This window comes from Ranitomeya imitator, chromosome 8, assembly GCF_032444005.1.
Source record: "Ranitomeya imitator isolate aRanImi1 chromosome 8, aRanImi1.pri, whole genome shotgun sequence".
Classification (NCBI taxonomy): Eukaryota; Metazoa; Chordata; class Amphibia; order Anura; family Dendrobatidae; genus Ranitomeya; species Ranitomeya imitator.
In genome coordinates, this window is record NC_091289.1 from 152,209,805 (window position 1) to 152,221,883 (window position 12,079).

Consider the following 12,079-nt stretch of genomic DNA (forward strand, 5'->3'; position numbering starts at 1 on the left):
TCAATTATTTTTTTTTGTCCTATTTTTTTTTTTTCAGTGTTACTTTTTAAACACAAACACAAAATTCTGACACTGGTCACATTTTAGATTCATAGTTCCTGTTCGTTACAAAAGACTTTTCTGAAGTCTCATTATCATCAAAGTCAGGATTACAATGACAGGTAACATCTCTATATACAGATAACACAGGGTCCAGTATTCATAGAAGGTGATATCACAGCTAATCAACTCCCTCTCTCTTCACAATGACCATTGCACAGGCTCATTAGATGCTTCCATACAAAAGATAGGGTTATATTCTGTTCATTGCTGCTAATATGTAAATTTCCTGAATTAACAGGAAGTATGAGTCTAGAATAGCCCCATCATTGGCCCGCGTGAAAATTGCAAGATTTCTAATTGCTTCATAATACATATTGTAATATAAAAATATATAACAATTTTGAGTAAAATTCTACAAAATGCAGCATGTCGGTTGAGGAATTTTATGCATAATTAAATATGGAGGTATTTTTGGCTTACAATATTTTTTACCTTTTTCAAGCAAAAGGTCGTCCGATCTTTTAAAATGTTGCATGTTAGTTTTAAATTGTGTAAAAATAAAATTAGACAGATTTTGTACTCCACTATGGTACTGGAGCGGACTTGTACAAAAAATGTGATATTTCAAAAAGCTCATCTGAACCAGCCTTTATATAAGCGATATCTTAGTAATATGCTGTGCTGCCACTCGGGATCTGTTTTCTGTATTAATCATTACATTTTCCACATTATACATACGTCTGATGCCCTTGTTAAAATCCCATCGTACAGCTCGAGCACACTGGCTCTTCAGATGATGGTCATGCACTGTTGTCTTCCGGATTTCGGATGAGATTCGCCAATTTATGTCTATAGGTCCCATATAGATCATCTGTGCATCATCGAATTTTTACTGATACATTGCAATTATTAACACTGGAAACTGTATTTGTTCTTGGAAATATTTTTAAAGGTCGATGAATAAAAATAGATGTCATATGGATTAGAGTTGAGCAAATTTCTTCGGGTCCCCGCTTATTCGGCAAGCTATAGTGCTTACCGAATAAGTTGCAGAGGGAACCCGGATACATGGAGACCCGAAGAAATTCACTCAACTCTAGTATGGATGTGAAAAAAAGACATTTGGATGGGATACGGGTGACAATACAGATGAAAATGGTCTGTTTGTTTTTTCTGTGTGAAAATTGGTACTTTTTTATACCCTCGTCTGAACCCAGCCTAAAGGTTATGGGGGCGGGATGGTTTCCGTGCCGCATTTCACTGCTAACACAAATTAAACTGATTTACAATATTATTCAGACTTTTTCTACAATTTGTAAAGACAATTAAGATTAAAGAAGAAAAGAGAGGAATTAGCAGTCAACAGTCTGGGGCCAGCATAATAAAATTCTTTACTGCCCTCCCTCTGTGAACCCTGCTCATATGAGCAATTATTCTTCACATTCAATATGCTGCAGTCAGCAAGAGAACCAGAGGGAAAAATGCAACCTCCATAAGATATAACTAACGTTGCATCGCAAGGGTGAAAGAATTTGAACTTAAATATTTGTTTATAGCAATCGTGGCAAGTTGCCTGGAGTATTAAGCCATAATCTGCAACACATTTAGTTAAGTCGTACTATGAACATGAACATGGCCTCTTAAAGAGGACCAGTCTTCAAAATAAGAAGCATTCCTATAATGTGGTGTCAATGGTAGCAGAAACGTACCAGATTACCCACCAATGTGATTTATTTGATTGATCGACAAATGGATAGAAGTTTAATTGTCAGGAAAGCACAAAACAAATCAGCTATCATAACTAATTTCCTAATTGGTTCTCAATGCTCAGTTCTCTCCTTTTTGGGAGGAAAAAGGACTAAAACTCCCAGATCTGTAATGTCCGTCCACTTACGAGAAATTAACATGTAATCTAAAGCTGGCCATACACATTGGACTACAGTGAGCCAGGCAGTTCAATTTGAGCAGGACTGGCCGACCGTCTATTGTGTATTAGCTGGTGGTGGCGCAGCATACCATTACAGTCAAGCTCTTTGGTACAGCAGGGAGACATAATCTGATGTCTACAGAACTGACCGAGACGCTGGTGCATGAGTAGGACATCAGAGTCCCGGAGGGTTTACATCATCGCCCTGGGTCGAGACTCAGACCACCTATGAGCCTGAGACCTAGGAGGGGGTCACATCTACAGTAGGAGATAACGGGCGGTGCAGGGAGCTGCATCTTCTGGAACTCTGTTTTTGGATACACCAGGTACAAGCAGCAACAAGGTGTGTATGTGTATTCAATGTACTGGGGCTGTGATAGATACAGTGAAACCCATTTCAGAAAGCCACCCAAAATCGCAGTAAGAAATCACCTTGTATGGGATGGACCTTTCAGGGCAGAGGTTCATATTCATAGAAGATAGGACAATTCAAAGTCAGTCATAGAAGAACTAGATGTGTGAAGGACTAGATTTGTGATGATCTTCTCAAAGAGGTGGTCTACCAGAGAGCTTTCACTATATATAAAAATACTAGTATTTAACAGTCTCCAGTAGTGATGGAAAACGTGCATGAAAAGGAAGGGCATAGAAAAACGAACAGAAAGGTGACCGGTCTGCAAACCATGTCCTATGAGGAACGGTTACAGCATTTGGGAATGTTTAGCTTGCAAAAAAGAAGACTGAGAGGAGACTTAATATCTGTCTACAAATATCTCAAGGGCCGTCACATTGTAGAAGGATCATCTTTATTCTCATTTGAACAAGGAAAGACTAGAAACAATGGGATGAAACTGAATGGGAGGAAACACAGAGTAGATATTAGAAAAAACTTTTTGACAGTGAGTGTGATCAGTGAGTGGAGCAGGCTGCCATGAGAGGTGGTGAGTTCTCCTACAACCAGAGGCCGGACAGACATCTGTCTGGGATGGTTTAGTGACTCCCGCATTGATCAGGGGGTTGGACATGATGACACTGGAGGTCCCTTCCAACTCTAACATTCTATGATTCTATGATTCTATATATGGTCGGGTCATAATAAATGTATTAAATTATTTAATAAGGGTACATGAAGAGATAGTGCTACTAAGCGTACAAAAAGTGAGTCCTAGTAAGTGTGCATAAAGTACTAGTAAATAAGTTTGTATAAAGTGAAATTACTAGTAGTTGTGCTTAAACTGGGAGTACTAATAAGTTCATAAAATGAGAGTACAACTAAATAAGTGTAGATAAAGTGAGAATAATAGAAAGTGAATAACGAGAATAATTTTAGGTGTCGCCGGCGAGACGACAGCGCATTGTTTGCACGAGCCTTGCAGGTGGAGTCATCAGGACGTGGGTTAGATGAGTATATGATGTTTTTTATTTTCATTAAAACTTGGGGTATAATTTATTATGCGTTGCTCATATAGCGCATATATTCTGCAGCGCTTTACATACAATATCATCACTGTCCCCATTGGGGCTCACACGCTACATTCCCTATCAGTATGTCTTTGGAGTGTGGGAGGAAACCTGAGAACTCGAAGGAAACCCACACAACAAGGGGAGAACATACAAACTCCTTGCAGATTTTTTCCTTGGTGGGATTTGAACCCAGGACCCCAGCGCTGCAAGGCTGCAGTGTTAACCACTGATCCACCGTGGTATCATACAGTGTGGTGGTTACTGTGGGGGACCCTGAAACAGTGTCGGGGGCCTCATACACCATAGGGATTACTATACAATCTATATCAAGAATAAGATGACTATCCATACTGTATATCTATACAGTAGACACTTTCACATGGCAATGCTTTATGTAAAGAACTGCTGTGTACACAGTACAGGATGTGCTATCAGTAACGGGATCAGCAGCAGTGATAGTAATGGCATACTAACACAATAGACAAGCGTATAATATTCTGCTTCCAGGAAACACTGGCGAGCAGATTACTCTGCACTGTAAATCATACATACCTCGTGCTCACTACGACAGGGGTCTTCCTCCACACATTTCAGATTTATGATATGAACCTCTTGGGGTTGACTTATTGTTCCTTTACTTGCGCATCCAGATAAAATATTGTAGCTTTCCAGAAAAGCTTGGACAGGATAATCTTCAGTAACAGGTGACAGCAGACATGTAGCTTTAGGGACAGGACCTATAATACACAGAGAGGAAACATTAAGGACAATGACTCGACTATAATACAACACAGGCCATCACTTTAAGATTTAAAAATCACAATTTGCAAGTAGGATGTGGAGAAGAACAGAAACTAAGGGTACCGTCACACAATACGATTTACCAACGATCACGACCAGCGATACGACCTGGCCGTGATCGTTGGTAAGTCGTAGCGTGGTCGCTGGAGAGCTGTCACACAGACAGCTCTCCAGCGACCAACGATGCCGAGGTCCCCGGGTAACCAGGGTAAACATTGGGTTACTAAGCGCAGGGCCGTGCTTAGTAACCCGATGTTTACCCTGGTTACCAGCGTAAAAAAAACCAAACAGTACATACTTACAATCCGGTGTCTGTCCCTTGCCGTCTGCTTCCCACACTCACTGACTGCCGGCCGTAAAGTGAAAGCACAGCACAGCGGTGACGTCACCGCTGTGCTCTGCTTTCACTTTACGGCCGGCAGTCAGTGAGTGCGGGAAGCAGACGGCAAGGGACCTGACGGACACCGGAATGTAAGTATGTACTGTTTTTTTTTTTTACATTTACGCTGGTAACCAGGGTAAACATCGGGTTACTAAGTGCGGCCCTGCGCTTAGTAACCCGATGTTTACCCTGGTTACAAGCGAACGCATCGCTAGATCGGTGTCACACACACCGATCTAGCGATGACAGCGGGAGATCCAGCGACGAAAGAATGTTCCAAACGATCTGCTACGACGTACGATTCTCAGCAGGATCCCTGATCGCTGCTGCGTGTCAGACACAGCGATATCGTATGGATATCGCTGGAACGTCACGAATCGTACCGTCGTAGCGACAAAAGTGCCACTGTGTGACGGTACCCTAAGTTGCACTGTGGATATACCAGTAGTGATCAGCAAATGTGCTCAGATAAGGTGTTATCAGAGCTTGTTCGAGTGCTACACGAGAGTCTTCGGCATGCTTGAAAAATATGTTCGAGTCCCCACGGCTACGTGTTTCGTAGGGATTACATGTTTGTTAGGCAATCCCTGCATGTGTTGCGGCTGTCGAACAGCTGCGAGACATGCAAGCACAGGAACTCGAACATAATATTCAAGCACCCCAAAGACACTCGGTTAGCACCTGAGCATGCTTGGATAGCACCTTATCTCAGCATGTTCGCTCATCACTAATTACCAGTCTAGTACCATTCCCTATTAAATGCATCCACCACAACTAGCCATTGTGAAATGCTTGGAGTAAGAAAGAAAAACTCAATTTGATTCACCGTTCAGTATAAAGCTGGAAATACATGTAAGAAGTTGGGTTTGAGGTCTATACCTTGAAGGCTGGAGTTCTGTCATCTGTGTCACCACAATTTAAAAAGGTATAGTACTGAAATTCATGTGTCTTCAAACTTAGAACCATACTTACCAACTTTTATACAAATTTTTACAGACCACACCTCTTTACAAAGTCAAGACAACTTATAGTATTGAAATCCATGTGTCTTCAAATTAACAAAGAACATGATTACACTTCCTACCATCTAAATTGAATGTATTTAGTGGTCTCCAACAAAATTGTTGGTGGGACACAAGATAAAACTTGGTGTCACCATGATGGTTAAAATAAAAATGTTCAGATATAGGTTTGCAAAAAAAAAAGTTTTGGAAACAGTTAGCACATTAAACTGTGATTTATTAAAAAATAAACATAAAAAGCATATTGAGGCAGAACTATACTGTAGACAATCTGATTAACAATTGTAATGACTAAATCCATTGTGTCTGGATTTTAGACACAGGCACCATTTTAAAGGATACACATACTTCCCAAGTATTATACATTTTTACAGACCACACTTCTTTCACAAATCAAACCCTATCCACAACATATTTCTGCTCCCTGTATGCATACCTGGAATCCAGGGCTCTTAGTCACAATAATTGAAATGTTGGGAAACCCTGCCTTGAGGGAGGTTTATATGCACTTAAGAGGATTATTATTATTATTATTTATTGTTATAGCGCCATTTGTTCCATGGCGCTTTACATGTGAGGAGGGGTATACATAATGAAAACAAGTACAATAATCTTAAACAATACAAGTCATAACTGGTACAGGAGGAATGAGGACCCTGCCCGCGAAGGCTCACAATCTACAACGGATGGGTGAGAATACAGTAGGTGATTGCAAACTCTTACAGGGAAACCGGGAGGTAGTCCCTTTTCGGGGAGTCTCTCGGGTGTTTTGGGAGAATTGTCAAGTATCTCCATCACAGGAAGCCATGGTAAGAACCATTGCAATCTCAGAGTATGCCCCTTATGCCAAAACGCGCGTCGGGGTGGATGCCATTTTCCCTGGGAGTCCTCACACATTTATGTTTATTATGCAATATGTTTTTTTATATACCGTGGTAATGTATAATTATTGCAATGTTTTCTCCAACTATGTATTAGGTTGGCGAGAACAGTCTTTTCGATGATGATAGAATCCACATTTTAGTACCACTGAGGTTGCTCCCTAATCAGTGTTATTATATATATATATGTATGACATGTCACACATGTTGGCAGTAATATCATTTTCTCTCTCCCCTGATTTACTATCAATCATGTTATTTTCAGTGAATATTCATCCTTTATTTCCTTTGCAAACCACCACTGCTTTGATCCTTAATAAAGTACAAACTTTTGAACTACCGTAACATATATATATATATATATATATATATATATATATATATATATATATACACATGTATAAGTCATACATATGACTGATTTTTCCCCGAAATGTCTTTTATGAAGTCTTTTTTTTTTTATGAAAAAAGGTTGTCCTCGCTTGAGGCTTTAGTCTGCAGTCACTTTATGGGACTGCAGATTATTGAATCACAGCGCACAAACCGCATACTTGTATACTTTTGGACACATTCCGACTAGACATGCATAACCTCGCTCAATTCACTTGTATTCAGCAGGGCCGTGTACGTGTAGTCTGCACATATGTATATATATTCATTCTTTTTGGCACTTCTTTAGGTGGGTTCTAGGCGAAATCCGCCTGAAAAATACATTGTGTGATCATACTCTAACACTGAGTTCACTGCAATACCATTTACCAAGCACAGATTTCTTACATTGAGCAACAAAAAGTATTTGTCTGATCATATTGTTTAAACAGTAATCTGGGGAAATATGCTCTTTGGTTTGGAAAAGGAATGGGTCCCTTGCTGAGATCCATCAGCGGCTGTAACTGCCTCTAAATTACAGGAAAAGTTGTGGACAAGACTGATGTATGTGTAAGCAAGAATGTATAGGGGATACTCGAGTTCTGCTTCTTGATGGATAAATCACGGGGTCCTACAGACATATTCTTGGAAAATTACAGGAAATGTATGCAAAAAAAATCATAGGAAGGTTTCCAAACTGTTTAGATTCATATTGACAAGTAAGAAATTTTACAGTCTGGAAATAAATATGCACGTTCCAAAATGTTATCATTTATTATTTTTTCAATTCAGTATCAGGGAAAAACAAAAAGAAAAATAAAGATTTTTTTTTTAAGGAAGAATGATTAACTATGGTCAATGTTCAGCACCATCTTAATCTAAAAACAAGATGTACTAAGAAAAAGAAAACCACATGATCGAGTATTTCAAAAAGTACCAGCTATGTAAATACCCTTATGATAATATTATCAGCTATGTAGGTAAAAGGTTTAATAGAATTAAGAAACCATAATGTAAACCAACGAAATCCAAAGCCCTGTACAAAATACCTTCCTCCACCACTATAATCTATGACTTTAGGTACGATGCTATTTGAGAGATAGTCTACATTGACGTAAGCCAACTTACATACATTGCAAAGTTAGCACAATTGTAAAGAAGATCCAGTATTGAAAATATAACAAAAACATAATGCACATTAGTTTCATAAAAAAATGGTGAATACACAGCACAAAAGGGTCCATACGTCATCTCATCACCATTTCCATACTGTTTGGTCTCAGCTGGCCACCAATCCCACCACCCTAGTAGTACAGCATTGTACAATGTAAATACAGTGAGACCCAACACTATCAAATTTGCTTTACAGATCAGAGTTTATAGCTTAAGGCACTCAGAGGGGAAATGAGAAAAATAAAAACAAAAAAAAAATTACTACTTCCAAATGTTAAAGATTAGCCATTTTAGAACGAGTCTAAAGGCTCTCATACACGTTAGATTAAAGTCGTCTGAACCCGCTGATATTGGCCGGATTGGTTGCCAGTCTAAGGTGTATGGGGGGTCTTCTGATTATTCCCTGAAAAATGATGCTGTAGAGATAAGGATTAGGAATTTTAAGACCCAACACTTTTTGTTTTTCAGAAGATAAGCCACTGCAAGAGCCATTTGGCAGCTGCTTGCTCTGCTCTCCCCTTTGAAAACACATTAACACTTGGGCAAGTCAAATGTTCAGATGTATGTGGGAGTCAGAAGACATAAGTGATAGCCGAATTAGAGCTCAGATGTCAGCTACCATATCTGTATGGCCAGCTTAATACTGTGGTCAACCCAACAAATTCAGGTGGCCTCATTTGCAGCTAGCTAGCCAACGCTAGATAAAGGGGTAGATACAGACCCTTTTTAAGCACTATAGTGCCTACCAAAAGGCGGTCTTCTATTCTTTACATTTGGGCACAACATATTAGACCTACCTCTTCCGGCAAGCCTACAGCCTGCAGTAATCACCGATCACCAAACCACTGCACGACCAGCTCTATCCTCACCTACTGTATCCTCACCCATCCCTTGTAGATTGTGAGCCCTCGCGGGCAAGGTCCTCTCTCCTCCTGTACCAGTTGTGACGTGTATTATTCAAGATTACTGTACCTGTTTTTATTATGTATAACCCCCTCACATGTAAAGCGCCATGGAATAAATGGCGCTATAATAATTAATAATAATATTAGGCACTGTTCACATTTGTTTGAAAATCTGGCCAAAGATAATAGACAAAAGTTGTGCTATTTTATCCGACAAAAATATAAATAATGTGAACAAAACCCAACAAACTGCACTATATTCAGTAGTCCACTGGATGATATTAGGGTCTGTTGGATGATGTTCGAGTCTTCCAGAACAATGGAAATGACTTATCTGATGTGAACAAAGCCTTAAGGTACCTTCACACTCAGCAACTTTACAACGAGAACGACAACAATCCGTGACGTTGCAGCATCCTGGATAGTGATCTCATTGTGTTTGACACGCACCAGCGATCTGGATCCCACTGTGCCATCGCTGGTCGGAGCTAGAAGTCCAGAATTTTATTTGGTCGTCAGGTCGGCGTGTATCGTCGTGTTTGACAGCAAAAACAATGATGCCAGCAATGTTTTACATGGAGCAAACAACCAGCGAGAACGATAAGTGAGTTGCCGTTACGTCACAGGATCGCTCCTGCATCGTTCTGGAGCTGCTGTGTTTGATGTCTCTACAGCGACCTAAACAGCGACGCTCCAGCGATCGGCTCGTTGTCTATATCGCTGCAGCGTCGCTGAGTGTGACGGTACCTTTAGAGTACTTCTGCTTGATCATTATTTTGGGAAGGTAATGGAGTCAAATGAATCTGTAATTTGTAAGGGGCACACATGGACCCCAGGCTGGCTGTAACTGCTGGTAAACTCAAGAGTAAAATAACTCATTAAATTCATTTTAAACTTTTAAGCTTTGTGATTACGCAAAATTGTGTCTGATGATCCGCCAAAACCCAATAAATATGGTGTCTATAAATATTTATCCATACATACACATATATATCCACACGCACATCTATAATAAGACCGTCAGTATTTTAGTTGTAAAGACAATATAAGAACTTATGTAACGCCTGTGATGCCAATTGTTACAAGTGTGAGCCTATCAAAAAGCAAACAAAAAGCCTATTTATAAAGTCTATTTCAAATTGAGCAGTGACCTGTTATATTGATATTGTACCTGTATCAGACCCAAAGTAAACCACAACGCCACGTTCTCGGGATTTGTTGAATTTGTAAAATACAGCGTTCAGTGCAAAACATTTTGTCTAAAAACAAGTCTGTCTCCTGTTTTCCAAAACCAAATCTCAGAAAAATTTCACATTACATGTGTGCCAATATTTGAGTAAGTGCACCGATAAAACAAAGCACGATAGCCACAGTGATGTCAATGAGAAAAAGAAAACCCCAAGTCTCCAGGGAAAGGTGTACAAAATCTCAGAAGGAAAGGGGACAATTATTGAGATTGGTCTCATTCGTCAAAACATTAGGAAAAAGTGAGGGTCACTTTTTCTTCTAAAAGTAATTAATGGGATTCATAATAACTGATCTATTTGGTCCAATGACTTTGCTCATTTATATATTTGATTTTACAAAAGTGTTTGGGGCAGATTTGCTAAGGCTGATATCACACATGCAAGAAATATGGCCGACTCTCGCATGTTAATACCCGACACTGCCACCGTCACTCAGGAGCGGAGCGTGCGGCCGCATAGCAATACATGCAACAGCACGCTCCACTCCTGAATGACGGCGGCAATGCCGGGTATTAACATGCGAGACTCGGCCGTATTTCTTGCATGTGTGATCCCAGCCTAAGCGTAAAGAAAAATGTCTAGGAATGTGGCAAATTTATTCTCCAGCTTGAGACGCAGTGACAAATTTGGCTTTTCAGGTAACGTACAGACAGAGATTTTTCAGAAGTTTATTACAGCAGATATTCAAAAAATTCCAAATTGGAAGAAAATAATATAAAAGTGTAATTCTGCCTTTGGTTTTAGGGCATTCATTATATGGTATAAGTTACCTATCAAGATAATGCCCCGAGTAGTACGATATTGGCGATACCAAACTTGCATAGATTTTTTATTTTATTTAAATGTTGAAAAAAAACATTCAGAAGCTTGTAAAAAATAAGATAATAATTTTGGATTTGCGTCGCCATTTTCCAAGACCCATAATGTTTTTATTTTTCCATCATTGAAGCTATAGGAGGACATGTTTTTTGAGTGATGGGTTGGCCTTTTCATAGATACCGTTCTGGACAACATATGACATTTTGTGTTTTAAGACTGCATATGACACTTATTGTATTTTTTTTAATGGAACTGTGATCGGACATTGATCGGAGCTCAGCTGCTGTTAGAGACAGATGCCGGCTGTGTAACATGGCCAACATCTACAGCATGTGGACTGAGATCAGCTCCTAAGCCCCCTCCACACTTGTAAACCCCAGCATGGGCGTACAGTAACGTATACATGTGCTAAGGAGTTAATGTACTATCTTGCTCATTGCACATTTTTTTTTATTTTTGTAAGGAACCAATTTAGGCTCTGAGTACCCAACTGTAATGTATTTTTTAATAGGACTAGTGCCAGATAGATATACAGTAATACCTGAACTATCTTTATAATCACTGCATAATCAATGCTATTTTTATTTATAGAAAAAGGCATTTGACAATCTTTTTAAAACTAGAGAACTCTATATTTCAATTTAAAAGGTTTGTCCACTCAGGAGAAAGCCTTTAAGGTAAAATGACAACAGGGGTCTACAACCAATAGCAGCCAATACATTCCAGTACAAGTATTAATTTCCTCTGCAGTGCCCCCAAAGGTGAAATAAAGCATTACATAAGAGCTGTGTAATTCACAGGCAACCTGGGTCCTCCAGGGGCACTCAGTCGCTGATCTAAATCTGTAGCTAATCAATGAGGTCATGAACATGGCTCCCTCGCTATTAACTCAAAAACAGACATCTCCTATACAAGACAATTCATACAGCTCCTCTCTAAATTTTCTAAAAAGAAGAATTTTATAGTAATAGCATAAATGGTGTCTAAAACTAAATCTTTCCATATTTCTGGCTGAATCAATGTTGTATTTTCTCTGCCAAAATTCTA

At 39.4% G+C, this 12,079-nt stretch overlaps 1 protein-coding gene across 2 annotated transcripts in view; it reads right to left on the reverse strand.

The window, feature by feature from the left end:
• Positions 1 to 12,079, reverse strand: part of TGFBR3 (transforming growth factor beta receptor 3) — a 276,475-nt gene that overhangs the window by 188,651 nt on the left and 75,745 nt on the right. For both annotated transcript variants that reach the window (XM_069737555.1, XM_069737556.1), the window contains exon 3: positions 3,986 to 4,170. In XM_069737555.1, coding sequence (XP_069593656.1) covers positions 3,986 to 4,170 — 185 coding nt within the window. The remainder of the gene's footprint in view (positions 1 to 3,985; positions 4,171 to 12,079) is intronic.